The sequence below is a fragment of the Lygodium microphyllum genome, chromosome 14, assembly GCF_053477565.2.
Source record: "Lygodium microphyllum isolate KBCC chromosome 14, Lygodium_microphyllum_v1.1.10, whole genome shotgun sequence".
Lineage (NCBI taxonomy): Eukaryota > Viridiplantae > Streptophyta > Polypodiopsida > Schizaeales > Lygodiaceae > Lygodium > Lygodium microphyllum.
Window position 1 is genome coordinate 43492732 of NC_141148.1, and position 21664 is coordinate 43514395.

At 43.8% G+C, this 21664-nt stretch overlaps 1 protein-coding gene across 17 annotated transcripts in view; it reads left to right on the forward strand.

The window, feature by feature from the left end:
• LOC148025546 (uncharacterized) overlaps window positions 1-21664 on the forward strand; it is a 96951-nt gene that overhangs the window by 5005 nt on the left and 70282 nt on the right. For 5 of the 17 annotated variants that reach the window (XM_087692766.1, XM_087692767.1, XM_087692770.1 and 2 more), the window contains exons 1-7: window positions 10196-18672; window positions 18792-19292; window positions 19367-19472; window positions 19558-19771; window positions 19847-20121; window positions 20209-20437; window positions 20530-20621. In XM_087692766.1, coding sequence (XP_087548892.1) covers window positions 19079-19292; window positions 19367-19472; window positions 19558-19771; window positions 19847-20121; window positions 20209-20437; window positions 20530-20621 — 1130 coding nt within the window. In that variant the 5' untranslated portion in view covers window positions 10196-18672; window positions 18792-19078. Of the gene's footprint in view, window positions 1-10195; window positions 18673-18791; window positions 19293-19366; window positions 19473-19557; window positions 19772-19846; window positions 20122-20208; window positions 20438-20529; window positions 20622-20710; window positions 20917-21011; window positions 21231-21304; window positions 21378-21481; window positions 21619-21664 lie in introns of those variants that run through there. The other 12 variants (XM_087692759.1, XM_087692760.1, XM_087692758.1 and 9 more) reach the window with 10 other exon arrangements.

Here is a 21664-nt window from a genome sequence, read left to right on the forward strand (position 1 = left end):
CTCTAAAGGAATTGTCTCGGGAGCCCAACTCTCCCCTGGATCTCCAAGAATGTCACAACTCTATAGAAATAGAATTTGTATCATTTTTCATTAATTTGTCTATATAATGATTTATTAAATTTATTTTCTTTGCACTAATTAGATATAAAGAAAAGTGCATTGGAGCTGGCCATTGATGAGTGGTCATAGGTTATGGTGGACCCACGCGGTGGGTTAGAGAAAAGATAGTTCACACTTCCACCTATATGGCCCGATTGGGCGCTTGTGACCAGAACTCACGCATATCAGGGTTAGACTCGCACATAGAAAAGATTGATGCCTTGAAGTGTGGGCTAGATCCACCAGAACAGACAGTTACAATCAATAAGATGGCTCTCATGAAATGTTTGTATAATGTGCATTTGTGGGCTGAAAGCTTGAAATGCACATTTCTTTGCATAGGAAAGTCACATGAAGATTCTGATACCGTTTTTGCGATGTACACGGAAAAAGCTTTCATATGACACCCATATTGGGGGGGTCCCTAAATTTTAGGAGATCTCTAAATTTTAGGAGGTCCCTAAATTTTAGGAGCCTCGAATTAGCCTAAAAATGCTAGTCCTAAAATATAGGGATGTCATTCTAAAAATAGTAAGTTCTGTACTCTGACTGTGCTTACTAAATTTGGTTGTTTCTATTCTTGATAGTATTCAGCCCAAAAAGGAAGGCCATAGAGAAGAGACAAGTGTCAAGACACTTGTCACACAAGTTTCCAAGTGTCCCACCACTTGTCACATCTCATGACATGTGGCTGGACACTTGTCTTGTGCTACTCCACTTTCCCCTTTTGTACTAGCTCTTCCCTCTCCTATAAATAAGAGCTCGTTTTTCTTCATTCAGCATAATTTTTCTTTGCTGTAAACTGATCTACAGCACTCACAGATAGCCAGAAACTGACCCCATCCATCCCCATCATCATTCCCCACTTATCCATTATCAAATTCCTCCATATTCCCTCTTCTATCACTGCTGCTTTACAGGACAGCAAGCCTGTAAATTCATTACAGCACCTTTTTCTCAAGCTCTTTCTTCCATTTTAGCAACAAGAAGCAAGCCCTATCCATGTACTATTGTTCAACGATGGAGAAAGGCTGATTTTCCCTCTTTCTTCTCTCATACTGTAAAGAAATCAGTTCTTATCATTGCATAATAGATAATGCATGTGTGTTTGTACATCTTTTCATGATCTTGTGAGAGTGAGAATTACTTCTTCTCACTCTCAGGTTGATTGTAACTGAGCTCTTCCCTAAGGGACTTGGGTTGAGCAGAAATACATTCCTTCGGGGGGGAGGGGGGGGGGTTGCCCATCTTCAACCCTCAATCTTGTCTCCATTACTTTTACATTTTCATGGCTGTAATTTTGTAAGTAATTTTCATTTTCAGCTTTAAGTGTTCATTCTCTTTTATATTAAATCTCGAAAACAAGCGAATATCATAATTGTTAAGCATACTACGTCGTTCGGGGCGTTTACAAAGAAAGGGATGCTCCTCACCCGCTGCTATGGCCGGAACCTCCACGAACCGCACATCTCGACTGGTGTACACATCCCGCTTGACGGGATCATACAAACGATAGCCTTGGGACTGAGAGCTATAGCCAACAAACACCTGTCTTTGGGAAGCTGCTTCAAATTTATCACGATGAGCCTTGGGAATGTGAACATAGGCATCACACCCAAAAACCCTAAAATAAGAAACATCGGGCTTAGTCCCAAAGTATGCCTCAAAAGGGGTCATCCCATCAACGGCCGAAGTGGGGGATCCGGCAACCCTCGAACAAGCTGTCCACGTGACGCCCTCCGAAGATAATCATAGTTGAGGTGACCAAACCGAGCATGCCATAACTCTGACTGTGTCTGAGAGGTAAGAAGAAGAGTAGGGAGGGCGGTAGAAGACGTCAATTTGTAGATGCCGTTCTCCTCATATCCTGATGAGAGAACCTTCCTTGACCCACGATCAAGGACTCGCACCGAATCACTGTCAAACTCCACCAAAAGTCCAAGGGAACAAATCTTATGAATTGAAAGTAGATGGTATCCTAAACCTGGCACATGCAAGACCTTTGAGGTATGGGTACCACCACGTCCATCTGGAATAAGCTGCATCTCACCCTGTCCTGCAATAGACATCGAAGAGCTATCTCCAATGAGAATCTGCCCATGCGAAGGTCGCAACTGGGCAACACCAACTGATGAAGGAGTCATGTGCTGGGAGGTACCACTGTCAACGATCCACTCTCGAGCCTGGGGAGCTGTTATCGCAGCATCAAAAGCATTCGGTGAGTCCTCAATGATAGCTAGATGAAGAAACGCAGCTGATGAGGGTGCAGCCACCGCTCCAGAATCCTTCGTGTCCTTCTTGTTGGTGGATCTTGTCTTTGTCAGGGCTATCCTTCTTCCAATGGCCAGTCTTTCCACAAATATGGCATGTGGATTCTTTGTCCTTCTTTGACTTATTGTCCTCCTTCTTCTTCTTATGGTCCTTCCCCTTCTTCTGAGAGACTTGACCTGTCAAGGCTTCCGACTTGGAAGCATGCTGTCCCTTCAATTGTTCCTCTTGGTCCAAGACCGTAGGAACCAGCTCTTCTCACCGAAGAGTAGACTCATGCCCCGAAGCAATAAGGGTGGAGTAGAAAGCACCAAATCGTGGCGGCAACTGGGACAAGAGTGTGATCGCCATGTCTTCGGAGGAAATCGGCTTCCCCGCATTCTGAACCTGCATCTGAAGCTGTCTAAGCTTGTTGATGTGCTTCCGCAACGAGAAAGACTTGTTCACGGACAAGGTCCCCATCTGCACCTCCCAAGAAACCCGCTTCATAAGGGTCATCCGGTTATACATCTGATCAAGCTCCAGCCATATCTCTCGAGCCACCGTCAAGTGCTCGATGTGGGCTATCACGGCTGTAGTACAAGACAGAAAAAGAAAAGAATGAATTCGGGCATTCAGTTTGTCCCAGTGAGACTGTGCCTTGGCCAACTCTGCACGAGCATCAGAAGAGAGTTTGGACTCATCTCTCACAGAGGGCCGGTCGATCTCCTCCTGTACAAGCTTCGCCAAATCGTAGGACTCAAGGATGGCCAACATCATTACGCGCCAGATGCGATAGTTGTCGCCATCGAGCTTTTGATCTGCGGGAAGAGCCGGTAAGACAGGCACCTTCCGGTCCATCATCGTCTGGAACTCCAAGTCAATCTTTGCAGACATCTTCACCTGTAATGCCTTCACAAACGCAAAAGCAGCCCCCTCTGACTGTGAAAACGCAGCCTGCTAGGGCTCTTTCTTCCGCGTCCTGAACCTTCTTCACTCGCCGGAGGCGATGAAAAAGCAAAACTTGCACTTGAAGACTGAAAACTCAGCCTTCCTCCTCTTCAAACAGCAGCAAACAGTAGCAAATCCATCAACTGGACTCCTTTCATGGGCGCTCACGCTCGCTTTAGCCTTGTTCCGAGGCGCAGCCCTCCCGCTCGCCCTCAAACGCTGGAAATGCAGCCTTGTGTCGCGATGGAAACTCCTCTTCAGGTTGATTCTTCACTCAGCCAGCCCTTCTACACTGCTCTGATACCATGTCAGAGTGCAGCGATGTGGAAGCGTAAGACTGAAAGAGAGAGAACGCAGAGAGAGGAGAGAGAAAGAGAGTGGAATATGAAGATCTGCTGTATAAGTGTGCTGTATACAAAGATATGTAGATATATACACGGGCGCAGTGCGTTGGACTGCGTCTCCACCTCGACGATGCAACCTGCTATTCACCTCGAAGTCCGTTGCAGTCTGCACGATCTCCTGCCTGAAATTTGCGAACAGAGACGGAATATGCATGTATCTCCAGCCTGGAACCTGTGTACAGAAGTGCCTGAAGACTGCTGAAGTATCGGCTATAAATAGCCAAAAAACTGGGCGCCAAAATATGCAGGTCGGTTGCATTAAATGCAGCCGACTGTCAGAAACAAGTCGGACTGCCACGTGGCAGTCCGATTGGCTGCCCAACTAGGACCTGATCTCGCTAATCCTCCCCCCCCCCCCCCTTAAACCCAAAAGAAAAGCTCAAAGTGATTCCATCCTCTTTTTAGGTCTTGGTAGGCCATTGGGCAGCCAACGAGCACCTTTTGTCTGATGTCTTGGCCTCTTTGGAGGTGGCCCTTTGGGCTCCAAAACTAAGATAACCATCACCTTTGTAGTCTTGGTAGGCCATTAAGCAATTGACATGCCCTGGTTGCTTTGGGGTGGGATGCCTTGGGGGTCTATGGGCTAAGCTATGTTTTGCAGTCTTTGGTACACCATTGGTTAGTTGACATGCACCCTTTGTGTGATGCCCTGGCTACTTTGGGGTGGGACGCTTCGGGGTATTATGGACTGAGCTATGTTTTGTATATGAGAGGGGATCTTGAGGTAAAAATGCATTATAAATTGATTACCTCAATGAAATAGCGTCAAAACATGCTTATCACTAGACATTTCATTAAATTACCTAACTTTCCTAGAGTATCTATGTCCTGTATGCGAAACCCTAATTTGGGACAATCCACAGATATAAGTAGAAGTCAGTCCTTTCACTTAACCTCAATCTTGTTTTATAGATCTTCCACCCGTTGGTCTGTGTCTTCAATTTTCATAGTTGTCTACACCCCTCCTTGGCAAATATCTCAATTTGTGGTGCTGCTGGCTAGTGCCTAGTCTTGGCGACTTGCCCTGACTACCTAGATGTTCATGTTTGTTGTTGGCAACTAATCTACAGCCTGTTCTTGCAGTCTACCAATCATTGCCATCATCTTCTAAGCAGTAGACTACTGCATTTTGTTGTAGAGAGCCCTTCCATAGTCAAATCTCCCATAGTGTAGCAGTCGTAAACCTTTTAGGGCCATCCCAAGATGGCTGTTACAAACTCTTGGAATGGATGCTCCTTTACCTCATTGCACTAGAAGGGCTGCTAGACATGTAGCACATGATGTGGGGGGGCACATTTGGCTGATATTACAGAAGCAGATGATTGTGATAAGCATGTATTCATGAGCTCATTGTCGGATGATGATGAGCCTACGTCCTTGGACGAAGTTTAGCAAGATGTACATTGGATTCAAGCCATGGAGGATGAGTTAGACTCCATTGCCACTAGGTGTACATGGGATCTTGTGGATTTACCACATGGCAAGAGTGCCATTGGCACAAAATGGGTTTTTAAACTCAAATGGAAGGTTAAGGGTACAATTAACAGATACAAAGCATGGTTGGTAGCAAAAGGCTATGTCTAGAAGAAGGGTATAGATTATGGGGAAACTTTTACATCCCGTATGAGTATGGTGAGATGTGTGATTGCTATGCTTGCAAATTATGGTTGGAAAGTACATCAATAGGACATTAAGACAACATTCTTGAACGGATATTTTCATGAGGATGTTTGTGTCACAACCTCTAGGGTTTGTGATTAAGGGGAAAGAGCACATGGTATGCAAGCTATGTAAAGCTCTTTATGGTCTTAAACAGGCTCCTTGTACATGGTACTCTAAAATTGATGCTTATTTGTGTTAGAGATATGGTTATTTGGTCATCCCTTGGACAGGCAACCACGTTAGCAGCCATATCAGATCGCCATGTTAGTAGCAGTCGGATAGGCAATCGGCTAGTTCTGGTGCAGTTGTGAAGTTGGAGGATTTCTCCAACTTTAAGGATTGGTTGCTCTTCGAGGAGAACCGATCAAGCTAGAAGTTGAAGACCTTGTAGTCAAACAAGGGAGGAGAGTTTGTTTCTAATTAGCTTGCTAGGTTTTGTGTAGATCGTGTTTCGCACCATGATGGAGCATCGTCAGACACCTCACTGTCTTTGGGCCGAGGTTGTGGCTATTGTTGTCCACATCCTCAATCGGTCATCTACTTTGGCCATGGTTCTTATTTTGGAGCCAAGCCAGATGTTTCTTATTTCAAGATCTTTGGATGTGATGCTTATGTTCATATCCCGAAGACTCAAAGGGACAAGTTTGAAGTGGCTTCGAAAAGACAAGTGTTTGTGGGCTATAGCTCATAATCCCAAGGCTATTGCTTGTATAATCCCGTTAAGCAAGATGTCTACACAAGTCATGATGTGCGATTTGTGGAGGTCCTAGCTTTAGAGGGGAGCGAGGAGCACCCTGTACTTGGAGATCCAGGAGATAGTTGGGCACAAGAGACTGTTCCTTTGGAGCAAGTGCCTCTTGGGAATGCTTCTTCTTCAGATGAGGATTTTTTTTCACTAGTGGCCACCCCACATGAGCCCTTGCTTGTGGATGTTCCAGGGACTTCAGTAGATGGAGAGTGATGAGGAGCGATTTGGCCTCCTCATTGGGCACATGACACACCCTGTGAGGTAGGGATTGAGAGGGTCCTTGAGGAGTGGTAGTGGTAGGATGGCCTGCGGTGTTCTCAGAGGAACCAAGTCCATTCCATTGAGCTTGTTTGTTCTAACTATTATCTGATGACACGTCTTATGTAGGACAGAGAGTTCACCTTTGCGAAGGAGGCTTTGCAGTCACCACATTAGAAGAAGGCTATGGAGTAGGAGTTGGATGCTATTGAGCGGAATGGCACTTGGGATCTTGTGCCTCAATCCATTCATAGGAAGGTTATTGGTGGCAAATGGGTCTTTAAGACCAAATATCACAGTGATGGGACTCTAGATAAGCACAAGGTGCAGCTCGTTGCAAAGGGTTTCGCATAGTGGCCAAGGGTGGATTTCCATGATACCTTTGTACCTATAGCTTGAATGGCTACCATTAGAGCCGTTCTTGCCTTAGCCAACCATAGGAGATGGCCGGTTTATCAACTTGATGTGAAGTTTGCCTTTCTCAATGGTGATTTGAAGGAGGAAATCTATGTTGAGCAGCCTCCTGGCTTTCCCTTAAGTATATAGGTTGAAGAAAGGCCCTCTATGGCCTCAAACAAGCTCTCTGTGCTTGGAACTAGAAGATAGACTCATTCCTCCAATAGAGATTGGGGTAGTGGCACTCCATGACCAATCTACAGCTTTATGTCCACACAATAGAGGGGGCACATGTCTTGTTTGTGCTCTATGCGGATGATTTGATTTTGACAGGTGATCATGTACAAATGGTCAAGACAACCAAGGAAGCATTGAACGGATAGTTCAAGATGACAGACATGGGACTTCTCCATTTCTTCTTAGCGCATGAGATCTATCAGACTCTATTGGGGATCTTCATCTCTCAGCAACGGTATGTGTAGGAGCTCTTGATTATGTTTGAGATGAACAGATGCAGGTCTCTATTGACTCCTATGGATTCAAACTGGAAGGCCACAACCCATGTTGTTTCTCCTTTGGTGGATGCTACCTGTTATAGGTAGCTTATTGAGTCCTTGCTTTGGCTTCTCAACACTCGTCTTGATTTGTGTTATGTTATTAGTTTGTTGGTTGGGTTCATTGACTGAACCTAAAGAGGTATATTGGCAGGATGCTTTGAGGATTTTGCGGTTCTTGAGGGGGCTCCGATCTAGGGCTCTTGTATCTAGTAGGTATAGATGGTTCAGATCTTGTGCTTACCTGTTGGAGTGATTTAGATTGGGTTGACGATGTGGACCATTGCCGGTCCACCATAGGTTTTTGCTTTACTTTGGGTATATGTTTTTGCTTGACACTAAAAGCATGACATTCAATATGTAGTATCTTATGTGAGCGGGTATATGCACAGCCCACGAACCATACATTGGCAAGCTGTTAAGTGGATCTTCAGATATTTTCAGATATTTGCAAGGTACTTAGTCACAAGCATTATTATTTCCTGGGGGGAGATGGGCACCTATAGCCTTATAGTGATTTAGATTGGGCGGGTGATGTAGACACTAGGCGGTCTACTAGTGGACATTATTTCTTTTTAGGCCATTTATGCATTTCATGGCTAAGCAAGAAATAGCCTCCAATGGCTACCTCGCCTTGTGAGGTTGAGTATAGGGCAACCTTCACCCAACAGTGAAATGCATATGGCTGCGTAGATTGTTGGCTGATCTATAGATTTCTTTAGAGGGTCCTATACTCATTCTTTCTAACAGTCAGAGTCATAGTAACAGGGAGTGCCGTCCCGAGGCCCCAGAATGCAGGAATGTTGTCCCGAATGGATGTGTCGAAATGGAACGGGGATGTCCCTCGTCCCGTCCCTTGCAACCATCCCCCCATCTCGGCCATGCCCTACCTTGTCCCCTTGTCTAGGGTTTAAAAAAAAAAATCGAGTGGGTGTCTTTTTGGGGGGTGGGTTTTTGTTGGGTTTTTTTTGGGACTTCTTCCAAGGACTTTCCCTTTTGTAACACATACACATATAAAATCAGTATATTTTGTATGAAGTCGAATCAAATTAGCCCACATTACATATGTAATTTTTCTACAATGGAAAATACATGTACGCATGCATGCACATGTATATGTTCTTTGGTAGTATACATACATCCACACACATAGTAACATGGGACCCGTTTTGGGGACAGGGATGGAAATGGAGACGGGGACAAGAATAATAAATTGCCTTTCCCTGTTACCATGAAAGGGGGCTCTAACATGGGGATGGGATGGGAAGCTATAAAATGGGCATCCCCTGCTATTCTCCTCACACATCCACCCAGCACATCCCCTGCTACTCTCCCCACACATCCACCCAGCACATCATATGTTCTTTGGTAGTATACAGTCATCCACACACATAGTAACATGGGACCGGTTTTGGGGACACGGATGGGAATGGAGATGGGGACAATAATAATTAATTGCCTTCCCCTGTTACCATGAAAGAGGGCTCTAACATGGGGATGGGATGGGAAGTATTAAAATGGGTATCCCTTGCTACTCTCCCCACACATCCACCCAGCACATCACATGTATATATTTTCAAATGCTATTTATGTATGCCGTTCCCTCCCCCATCCCACCCCTTGTTCCTGTTCCTTGCTTTTAGCCATTCCCCGTTCTTGTCCCCCATTCCATGTTACTAAGGTCAGAGTGCTATTGTAGTGGCACGAAATCCTCTATTTCATGCTCGTACAAAACACATTGAGGTACATTATCATTATATCATTGAAATATGCTATGTAGGAGAGATCAGTTTGATGTATGTCCCTACACAAGAGAATGTTGCAGACATTTTCACCAAAGCACTTCCTTGTGAGAAGTTTGAGGCTTTTTGAAAGTCCTTGGAACTTTGTAGACTTCCTACTATTTGCATGTTCTGCATAATCGGAGTTTATATACCCCACAACTCCTGTATCGTGGCTGCCATAGCAAATACACATATCTGCTGTGCCTTTTAGGTATCTCATGATACCTTTCACTGCATCCCAATGTTTCTTGCTAGGTGTAGCCATATAGCGTGCCACAACATCAACTGCAAAGGCAATATCTGGTAGAGTGGCTATCATGGCATACATCAAATTGCCCAAGGCTGATGCATAAGGGATCTTGGCCATCTCGGCTTTCTGCTCATCTGTCTGCGGACCAACTATCTGTGGACCAATCATCCTGTGAAACCTTCACATAAGACCTGCTTCAAGACATAAAGACTTCATGTAAATCTCATCATGCAAATCTCCATGCAAGAATGCAATCTTGACCACATTGGCATTGTAGGAGGGTCTTAGAATTTGCCAATTCTATGGGCAGTGCCCAACGTTTTAGTTAGTTGGTTTGTAGTGTGAACACAACTACATTAATAAGTTGTGTCACCACTTCTAGAGTTAGTTATAGAGTTAAAATAACTCTAGTTGAGATAGGGATAGGTCTAACTTACTTAAGACCTATCTTATTTTCATTCTATCATTCTAGCACTTGCATCTTTGGAGTATGGAACTATTGCCCACTCTTGTTCATTATCTTGTGTTTGCTCTCTCTCTCTCTCTCTCTCTCTCTCTCTCTCCATTTCCAATAGAAAAGAGGAGAGAGTGAGAGGCTAGAGCTTCACAAATCACCACCAAGATCCAAGATCCAAGAGAGGGAGTTGAGAATAGCAAATGCTTGCTGAATCGGTGTGGAAGCATGGAGGAAAGGAGCACCTTTTGTAGATGAGAGAAGAGTGTGGAGAACAGAGAGATCTAAGAAGAGTTAAACAATCAAATAGGGCAAACAGTCAAACTTGGTTGGATGGTATCCAAGGGGGTTGGGGGAGGAGTGCATAGGTGGAAAAGGGGGTGGGAACACGTAGGAACATGCCAGACACGGTGGCCGGAAAAGGTTAGTTTGACTGTATGATTTTGTACAGAAACGTATCGTCATATGGTATGAATCGTATGGTAGGATTAGTATTGTATGACGTATGGAGGCAACCATGTGACCAGTTTAAAGATCAACTAAGGCTATCAACTAAATGTTTTTGCAGTTGGCAAATGATCCCCAATTCATGTGCTTTTTGAACCTCTTAAAGGAGGGAAACAAAGGCAAGAAGAGAAAATTGTCTTCAAGAGCTTCGGGACAGCAAGATGCATCGAAGAAAGAGCTATTACAACAGCATGATATTCTAGGTGGGTAGTGAGCATAAGCAAATGAACTAGTGGGACAATTGATGCATATTCAAGGCCAACTTGGAACTGCCAATCCAATGCTTTATGGACAATAGGGCATGTATGCAATGATGGGGCAGCCATGGTACTTTGGTGGTGGCACTAGTTTCCATGCTATGGTGGGTCAGGGATCTCATATGGGGATGTATGATACAACTCCTTATGGTTTGTAGCAACCAATGCATGGTATGTAAGGCCCAATGTATCCTAGTATGACTGGTAATATGCATAACCCATGTATAGTAATGTTGCATGATGTTGGGGCACAAATTGACAAGTTTGGCACTGCATATATGCAGCCCACTATGTTTGGGACTCACGGTATTAATGCTGGTTATGCAAATGCTCTGTATAATGCTGGTCATGAGGAAAAGTGCAGCTATTCATGCATGCAATGTATGGAAAAATGTATCTTGGTATGGCTAGTAGTATGGAAATTCCCATGCAGATTCATATTGCAATGGTCCAAAGTATGCAAATAAGAATGGTGCTTAATGCATTTGGTGCTCTTAGCATGTTAGGTACATGAGGGGCTAGTCAATTGGATGCAATGTTGCATTTAGTTAAGTTGGAATTGCGGCAATGTGAAAGTATAAAGCATCGCAATTCTCAAGAGAGAAAAATGCCTAGAACCTTGTAGAGGTTTCGTGGCAAGTGAAGTTAGAGGTGAAGTTTCCATGTGTTTCTAGGTTAAGTTTTAGTATTATTTCACCTATGATGGATGCAATGGATGGAGGAGGGTGACTTGGTAGATCATTCTCAGTGATGCACTTTACCTTGATGTGTTTCAGTTAGAGCCGATTTTGGATCGGGCTCTTCCAAGCTTAGCAGAGGATAGAAGGTCCAAAGTATTGCCTGATGCTCAATGGGAAGGTTGCATCTCCACTTACCTAGTGATGGACAACTAAGTTATAAAGTGGATCTTGAATGTACTTGGTTTGCATCCAAGGTACTATATGTTGATAGTATTTTTGCCATTGGGATTACTATTCAATATACTAGTCACTGTGAGTTGGTATGCAAACACGGTTGCTAGCATATATGGAATACATGGAATGTAAATTTGGATGTGATGTGCATTTGCAAGGCATGCATGGAATACATGGATGATATGCAATATACATTTGCAAGTGATGCAAGAGAAGTACAATTGCCTAAGTTACATGTGGTTTGTAGTTGATGTATGTCTTACATGAGTATCATGTGGTACATCATTGTGATGAGACACTAGTTATGCTTAGTTTATGCATTATAATGCCTTGGTGGCTAGAATAGTGTTGGGTTTCGGCATGTGGATGCATCCCTTACGGTTCTGACAGTGGTTGTGATTCATGTGTGTCGTTTGTAACTCATTTAAGTAATTGGAATTTCAGACATGTAGAGGGCATGAGCATGGTTAAGGGATAGGTGCACATATTTTTTGACTACGATGCGAGTGTGTATTTTCAGTAATGGCAATTGATGCTTTAGCACATTGTAGTGCAATTGAGGACGATTGTAAGGATTTCGAGGGGGTGACTTGTCACAAGGATGTGAAATTTTATTGCTTTGCTTAGCATTTGATTAAAAGTTAATCAAATGTGTAAATGTGACTTGCACATGTGAGGTGCAAGTTAATTATTTTACAGTGTGGGACTTAAGACCTCGAAATATCAGTTGATGCTAAAGGCAAAAGCTATAATAAGTTATGCCTAATAGGTACTAGGTGGTGTTTGGTGTTAGATTTTGCCTAGACCAATTTATTGGCCATTAATGTTAGTGATGACATTAGAGATTAGGCCTTAGAGATTTAATTAATGCTAGTCTAAGGGCTAATAATTGCTTAGGGATACTTGGAAGACAAATTGGCCTAGGCAACTTAATTATTAGGTGGTGGAATTATTTTTCTGGGCACTAGAATAATTATCAACTTGATTTTCAAAATTAATATTCTAAAAATTAATTTGATAAGTTGGATAATGTTGAAAAATAGGATTAGAAGGTTGCCACGTGGCTAAACTTGCCCATGCAAGTGGAAAAAACGTTTTTTAGGGCCAGTGGAAGTCTATTCTAGCCATTGTGAGAGAGAAGGAGGTGGTTAGAGAGCAAGAAGATGCTGTTGATGTGATTCAGCCACTAAGGACCATTTGTACAGCAAGTGAGTAGTTTGGAGCCCTCTAGGAGCAGATGATAGCAGCCCAAGGTACTCTTGGTGCATGTGACAACATACAGGAAGGGGTGTGTTATTTTTGTAAGCTTTTGATTTCGTGCTTTTGCAATTGAAATTGATTTTTAGAGCTTTTTGAAACAACCTTGGATGCTTTCTACAAATGACATGTCAAAAATATATTGCGCATCATGCATTACTAACCCATTCACAATAAAGGGAGCAATGGTGTTGAATAATCACAACAAATAATAACATTCCAAAGTTTTGCATTACCCAAAAGGAGTACAATATCTAGAAAGGTTCCAAGATCTTCATGTAACAAAAATGACATGTCACACCCTAATGAAGTGCATGATGATGAGTCCTCCAGAACAATGAATGAGCCATGCTTACGTTGGGCTTCCTACATAACAGGGCATATCTTACGTGTTTGCCCTAACACAAAGGCAAGGTCTGTGGGGGTTAGTGCAGGCTGATGTATGACCATGTGCTCCTTGGGTTGAAGGCCAAGTATGTGCATGTACACATAATATATATGTTTGCAAGCAAGAAATGCCTTTTGGGTAGATTCTCTTTTTTGAAAATCAGGACAAGTGCACCTAGGCTCTTCTTTGATGTGCACATCATAACAACTCTCTGTCAAGACTCGAAATACTGAATGTTGTCTCTCAAGTTGCACTACCTCCTCCAAGAATGTCACAACCATGCAACCAGCTGCCTCTATTCTCTTTTGTGCATCTTTGGAAATTCCATGTCTCCACTTGCGTCTTCTCCCGCTTGAACCACATTCTGTAGAAATAGGAGGTTTGCTCTTCTCGTTCCTTGGTGGTGCTGTAAAGCTAAAGCAGGCAAACTTGAAACCAGCCTGTCTTAGGTTGCTACACTCTTCCTTCGATATATTTGTTCCTATATCAACTGGCCACAAAGATGGAGTGCCACTTCTACCTCTTCTACGTGAGTTGACGTTTCCGCATTTGGTGCACTTACTCCACCTGCAAAGGGCTTGATTGGTATCTCCTCATCCTCTTGGATACATATCTCTTCCATCTTTCCATCGTCAAACTGTATACTCCGCGGCCTGCCCCTGATTTTCCTTTGCCTTGACTCCATCACGTATCCCGGTCTATGAGAACTTACAGTTGCTCCACCTCCCTTCTTTTTTCTTTGCACAGTCTCCCTATCACCTTGCATTATAGGCTCCTCGTACAAAGGACTTCCAGCTACAACACCTTGCAACGCCCGTGCAACAGAGGAGGGATTTGGGGATTCCCTTTTGCTGGCACTAGCCAACAAAGACTCCATAGAAGGCCCAGATCCAATAAACCTCCCCGTGGTATAGCCCAACCTCTTTGCACATTGAATATATGCATTCAAAACATCACTAACACATGCATCATAAAGTGATATCTTTCGTTTTCCACCCTCACCTGCTAACCAACTAGCATGGACACTTTCTGATAAGTTTATGCTTGGAATTTGAGCATGTTCCCAAGGACTTTTGTTAGCCTGCGGAGTCAAATCCAAAAATAGAATCAGTAGCTCTCCCCATTGCTACATTGTGCAACAAATCTTAATGAGCTGGAAAAAATGTCACACTTACATGAGATTCAATTCCTCCCCAGTGGGCAATGCTTTGCTCCCACCATTTCAACCACCTATCCAAAGCCTTGATGTGTTCCTTGTTGACATTTCGTGCCCACCAATCTCGGATAGCAGAGGCTTGAAGTGAGGCTAGTTGAGTTGTCGTTGCTAGCCTCCATGCTTCACACAATTCAATGTGGTGCATTTGTTTATCCACAGTGACTAATTTCTTGGTATGCTTTTGCAAACTTTGCTCCCAATGAAAAAGACAAGAACGCTCCCTCCCTTCCATTATGTTATGAGGCCCTCCATTGTACACAGCCCTTATTGCCATCCAATTCGCACTTGCCTCATCGGACATAAATCCAGCAAAGTCAGGTGGATCATGGCCACATTGAACCATGACAGAATTCAGATTTCTCCAAAACAGGATTTGAGACTCTTCATCCTCCTCTTTAAATTCACATATTGCAATTACCTGCAATGCTCTCATGCTAGTTCATGATTGATACATTAGTATAGTGTTCATCAACAACAATTTAATTTCAATAAAAGCTTTCATTATGTTGCCACATACCCGTGATCATAAACTGAACAAGACATAGTTGCCCACCCTTCAATCCTATGTTTATGATCAAAGTGCACACATGCACGCCGTAAATCTCCAGTCCCAATTCGCCTCATACGATTCACTAAGTCCACCCCTGATGCTGGTCCCTTGGTGGACATTTTAAACAAGTAGCACTTCTCCTTGGCATCACCTTGTCCTGGAAATCTACTTCCATGGAAAAATGGGAAGACACAACGTTTTTGCAAAAGAAGTATGTTGTCATACCCATCACCAACCACCTGACCTTGTTTGGCTCTTTCTTGTGAAACAATGCCTTTGAACCTATGTGTTTATTAGAGGGTTATTTCAAATGCAGGACATACATTGTAAGCAGAAAATAATAATGCACAAGCCTACCCTTTATTCTGCACAAGTGGCATCATTTCTTCTAGAAAATGATTAAGATCCACCTCTGTCGCCTCCGACTCGTCTTCTTTTGTTAAAGATTCAAACAACATCTGCCGAGCGACTAGCATCTGTATTTTTCGTGGGCCTCCCTTTTCGATCTTTAGGACCGTGCTCACAAGCCTTCGCACCTTGTCAAGGGTTGCCCTCTTAGTGCCATGTTGAACACTGTGAGCATGCTCCCCAACATGGATCACCAAACGTGTCATTGTAGGATGCAGTGGCAACACATAATAGATCATGCATTTGCAAATGGCTACACAAGTAGCAACATTAAGACAATAGTGACATGTTATCTTGGAGTTTCCCTCACTTGCAGGATAACCCATGCTCACGGTTCTATCCAAGTGACCATGGAAAAAAACATCATTGTATTTTCCCTTTGTTATGTAGTAAGGACAAGTGATCCTAAGACATTGAAGACTTCCAAGACAATAGCTCAAGCGCACAGTGCACTCAATTGCCATATTTGTCTGTGAGGGCCGCGACCACAGGTGACCATCATATTTTTGTTCCATACCCATCATTCGTTTCTTGCTATCTGTGGCTGGAAGCTCAAAAGCAATTGTGCCATTATACTCGATTGGGAGCTCATCCACCCTTCGTGGAGGTCCACAGAGCGCTAGTAATTTTTTCAATCTACCCGTTCTAGCTTTCTCCTCAATGAAGGCTGCAATCGAGTTATCATAGGAAGATAAGTCCTCGCTTTGGCTGCCCACACATAGGTCCTCCCCGACATTTGTGTCATCAACATCCTTCTTGTTATCTGAGTGTACGTCAAGACACACTGGAGTTGATTTGCTACAACCTGGAGTACAATCAATGTAGTTGTCAATCTCATCTTCTATTGACTCAATAGTGTTAGAGATGCACACATAGTTACTTGAGTGCCTGATAGAGTAGGTGGCTGATAATGTACTATCAATTAGATAGTGCGCATGCCCTTCATGATCCCATCTTGGAGACACAGTGACATTGTTTGCTCCACCATCATTCTCTATGACGGCTTGCAACCCCTGGAATTTTTGTGTTGGAGGCAATAGATTCTGTAGATAGTACTCACTCAAAAGAATCTCCCCATTTCTTAATGAAACCCTGTGCTCTAAGCAATCACTGGCTAGTCTCCATGTCAAAATAGCAAAACTCAACATGTTGTGCCCTCTGGTGGGTTAGTATTTGATGAAGAGAAGAAAACTCTGAATATAGCTCACAGTGTGTATTTGATGAAGAGAAGGCAACAGTTCACCGTCACTACAAGCGGAGAGAAATCAATAGAAAAATTTACGACTCAACCACCCACCATCCCTCACCTTTATGCACTCATAATTTATTTATGTTGTATTAATTATTTAATTATTTAACGGCCAACTAGTTACCTAATTACGCAATCAACGGCTAACTTCTTTATTAGGGTTATTAAGTCTCTCCTCAACTCTCTCCTCTCTTTCTCAACTCTCTTCTCTCTTTGCTCTCACTCTCTCTCCTCTCCCTCTCTCTCTCTCCCTTCTCTCCCTTCTCTCTTTCTCCCTTCTCTTTCTCTCTCTCTCCCTTCTCTCTTTCTCCCTTCTCTTTCTCTCTCTCTCCCTTCTCCCTTCTCTTTCTCCCTCTCCCCCTTCTCCCTTCTCTTTCTCCCTTCTCTTTCTCTCTCTCTCCCTTCTCTCTTTCTCCCTTCTCCCTTCTCTTTCTCTTTCTCCGTTCTTTCTCCCTTCTCCCTTCTCTTTCTCTTCTCTTTCTCCCTTCTCTTTCTCCCTTCTCCCTTCTCTCCCTCTCTCCGTCTCTCTCTCACAACGGTGCCCCACAACTCCTGCAGCTCCTACAGCTCCTACAGCTCTCACGACGGTGCCCCACAACGGCTTCGTATCCTGCGCGACTGTGCAACTCCTGCAGCTCTTGTAGCTCTCGCTTCGTTCTTGTAGCTCCTGTAGCTCTCGCTTCGTTCCTGTAGCTTCCGTAGCTCCTGTAGCTCTCGCTTCGTTCCTGTAACTCCTGTAGCTCCTGTAGCTCTCGCTCCTGTAGCTCACGACGGTGCCCCACAACGGCTTCGTATCCTGCGCGACTGTCCGTAACTCCTGCAGCTCTCGCTTCGTTCGTAACTCCTGCAACATCCGCGACGATCAACGACTTCGTCCGTGGCCTCCCAATCAACGGCTTCGTCCGTGGCCTCGTTCGTGGCCTCCCAATCAACGGTTTCGTCCGTGGCCTCCTAATCCGCGACGATCAACGGCTTCGTCCGTCCCAGGTAACACCTTGAGCCCCCCAATCGTCCGCGTCCACGCGGACGATGGGTGGGCTTAAGCTTGGTCATTTGCTTAAGCTTTGTCACGCTTCGTCTTTTGGTCACGCTTTGTCACGCTTTGTCATGCTTTGTCACGCTTTGTCTTTTGGTCACGCTTCGTCTTTTGCCTTTTGGTCATGCTTAAGCTTTGTCACGCTTTAGCTTGTTAATTTGGTCATGCTTCGTGTGGGCTAAGCCGTCGTGTGGGCCTCCAAGATAACACCTTGAAGCCCCCCAATCATCCGCGTCCACGCGGACGATGGGTGGGCTTATGCCCCATGGCAACTGTCCCGTATGCCGTCCCATCATTTGGTTATGCTGTCCCGTCGTGTGGGCCTCCAAGGTAACACCTTGAAGCCCCCCAATCGTCCGCGTCCGCGCGGACGATGGGTGGGCTTATGCCCCGTGGCAACCGTCTTGTATGCCGTCCCGTCATTTGGTATGCGCCGTCGTGTGGGCCTCCAAGGTAACACCTTGAAGCCCCCCAATCGTCCGCGTCCACGCGGATGATGGGTGGGCTTATGCCCCATGGCAACTGTCCCGTATGCCGTCCCGTATGCCGTCCGACGGGCCTCCAAGGTAAGAGATTGAACCCCCCATGGATACAAGCGTGTGGCTTCGTCCCATATGCTTCGTGAGAATAAGGTAAGAGATTGAACCCCCCAATCGTCCGCTTCCGCGCGGACGATCCGTGGGCTTATGCACAAGCGTGTGGCTTCGTCCGTGGCTTTGTTCCGTGACCTTAAAGAGATTGATTGTGTTGCTAATCTTAAAGAGATTGATTGTGTTGTTAATCTTAAAGAGGTTGATTGTGTATCTATTTGTAAGTGTGTAGAGAAAGTTATGGCACCTGAAAGAGTGCTTAGAAAGAGAAAGAAATGTGTGTCACCTCATAGTAGTCGTGAAGTCTGTATGAAGCTACGTTCAGGATGTGTTCCTGGGCGGATCTTAGAGCAAGAAGCATCATCGCGTTTGAGATCAGTGGACACTCCTTCAACAAAGAAAGGACGTGGTCCAAAAAGATGTGTCTACATTGATGACGAAGCACAAGTGGATGGGGACTCCAATACAATTGACGGGGTTGCGGAGCACACAGGTAGTCACTTATGTGTCCATTTCATTTGCATATGACTCTTTGTTCAGTGTTATGTATTAAATATGATTGGTTTAATGCTACTTTTTTTTATTTTTACTTATTAATATCTGCTCCTACAGAGACTAATGTGCAGCATGATAGTCTAGATGACAAAGAAGAGGTGAGTGGTGATAGTGATCAAAGGGAGAATGATGATGAAAAAGAAAAGAAGCACTCAAGGAACTTAGGCAAGCAAGTCTCTCTAGGACTGATGAAGGATGTGCTGAGTCAATTTTATATAAAAAAGAGGACGCTACCTCCTCTTGTGCCTCTTTGCAGATTAGTGGCTCATGAGGCAGTCAGATTTGCTACGGATGATGCCTAGTGGTTGATTCCTTCCTTTGATTCCACTGGTTATCTTGAGACTATGGGACACTTCCTTGTGTCAGTTGAAGGTCCGAGAGGGGAGACCATGTCTGTGATAGCCAGCAATCTAGATGAATGGGGTCCAATATGGCGTCAAAGAAATGAGGATTTTGAGAGGGCTCTTGGAAGAGAGTGGCAAGACCTTAAGGGTAAAAAGTTCTTGGTTTGGGATGGAAACCACAGGCTTAAAACGTGGTGGAAACGCATCAAGGAAAGTAAGTTGTCCACTATACATGCAAGTATTGAATGTTCGTATCCCATTCTTATGTTTGTTGGTTTTCAATTACAGAGTACTCCGACTGTGCTCACTACCATGTTAGTGTACGGTGCCAATTCATTGAGGTGCCCAAGGCAAAGGAAGCAGAGCTACTACTCGCACTAGACACCACCAACGCGTAAGTCTTCTTCCTTTAACTATGCTCCTCTTTGTAATATGTTACACTTACATTCTCATATTATGCTTTTGTTTGTTTTCAATAGTATTGCCAGAGCTCATGTTACTCCAAATATTGCGCATGAGGTGTATATGTTTCAAAAGTTTGGTATTGCAAACAAAGACTCCATTCTAGATAGATTGAGCCCGGCCATGAGGAAGTGGGCTGAGGTTGAGATGAGTATAGAGGCAAGGTATTATCATGGTGTTGCTCCATGGTATAACTCTCCTTGCGGTTTAATATCTCAGCTTGTATGGAAGGTGATTTTCTTTCTATGGCTCACTTGTATGAGATGTGCTTTTCTATCTCTAATTTAGTTTTTTTTGGAATGATAGGATGGATTTCATGTCTTCATCTCAAAAGAAACTGCTAAGCTTGAGGCTCTTGGTCTAGATGAGGTAGAGAGGAAGAAACGTTTGGAGAAGGCTATAAGGGTGGAAGAGGAGCGCCTTAAGGATAGGGGTTACAAATACCTATCCATTGCTAATCCCCAAAATGGTGATGAGTTCTTTAAGTTGTTATTTGGGCTAAAGTGGGATGATGCAAGCATGCTCAAGATCACAAGAGACAAGCTGTATCGTCTCACAAGCTCAAAAATCCCTGCGGAAAGGTAATTTGTATATATAACGCAAGGTATGTGTATGTGATGCTTTTTTCTTCAATGCTTTCTATTTGCGTATATTGTTGTGCATCACAGGAAAAAAATATTGTTGCATCTTATGAGTCTCACAAAGGCCAAAGACCCCCAATACCCGCATTTTGGTGATTATAAGCTCTTTCGGGTTTACATGAAGAAAGAGACATATTGGGCTCACTTGCATTCGGAGGCACTACTTCAGATTGATAGGATACAAGTAGAAGGTCCACAGCTACCAGATTCATTTGAGGAGTTCTTTAAGCTTAACATGAAGAATCATGTCATGCAGGTTGACTCAATGCAATGCATTCATATTGCTTTCTTAAGTTCTTTCTTAAAATGTATATGTGCTAATGTTAAGCGTTTGTGAAACTTGTGTAGGCTTTTGTACACCTCTTGGATGGAGTGAAATCTTCAGATGTTGCAGAGAAGATGCCAGAGCTTACGTTTTCAGCCAAACATGTGATTTATAGGTTAGCATGCATTTTCATATTAGATTGTGTGTTTGATTTTCATATTAGATTGCATGCATTTGCTTGCGTAATTGGCAAGAATGTTGCAGGTGGATACTACAATGTGTAGAAGAGAAGAGGCTGGATGCAGCTCCGCAATTCACAAGAGAGTGGATTGATGTTCGTGACGAGAACACTATGTATTCTCCATCATTACGTGATAGAAAATTGACGGCATGGGAGGCAAGTGTTTGCCCTTGGTGGCTGGATTACCCTGTGGGGGTTATCCCTAAGCAAGAGAAAGATCTGCATGACAGTAAGTACTTCAATCTATGTAAACATCTTGTCGCTTTTGTAGCAATAGTTTTTGTGCTCATGCATGGGAGTCTAAGGGTGAATGATACTATGTAGGATTCAAGGAGGGAGTTGATACTCATGAACCGCTTACCGCACCCACCACTGTAGAGGAGCAAGCAACCAAGGCTACCAAAGGTGCCACCCAGGGTACTCAAGGTAATCCAGGGAGAAAAAATGTGCTAGAGTCCTCTATGGCGCCCACCACCTCCTTTGTTGCAGATTCATCTCTTGGTCGAGAGAATTGGGAGAGGCGACCTATGACCCGTTTAGTAGGTGAGAAGTCTTATATTAACTTGAAATTCGTGTATGATTATTAAAAATAAATTACTTTGAGATAATTGTTGCAGGGTTCCAGTATCAAACATATGTCGATGCTCTATTAGTGGATGTGACCCAAATTGATAGATTTGCCCTTGATAGGTAGACATGACAACTACATATTGCAAGAACATCAATTTACATGTTGCATATAGCATTGCATCATCGGTTACTTTGCATTAATGACTATGTTGTTTTGTGTATAGCATCAACAAGTTTTTTGCAACACAAAAGATGCATCTTTATAGCAAAGATGGAGTTCCATGTCAAGAGGTGGCTTGATTGATATTTGCGGATTTTCCTACAAGCTTGCTTATGGATGCTCTAGGTCCCATCCCATTGGGTAAGTTATGCTTTCTATCACACAAGGTTTACATCAAACTCACTTC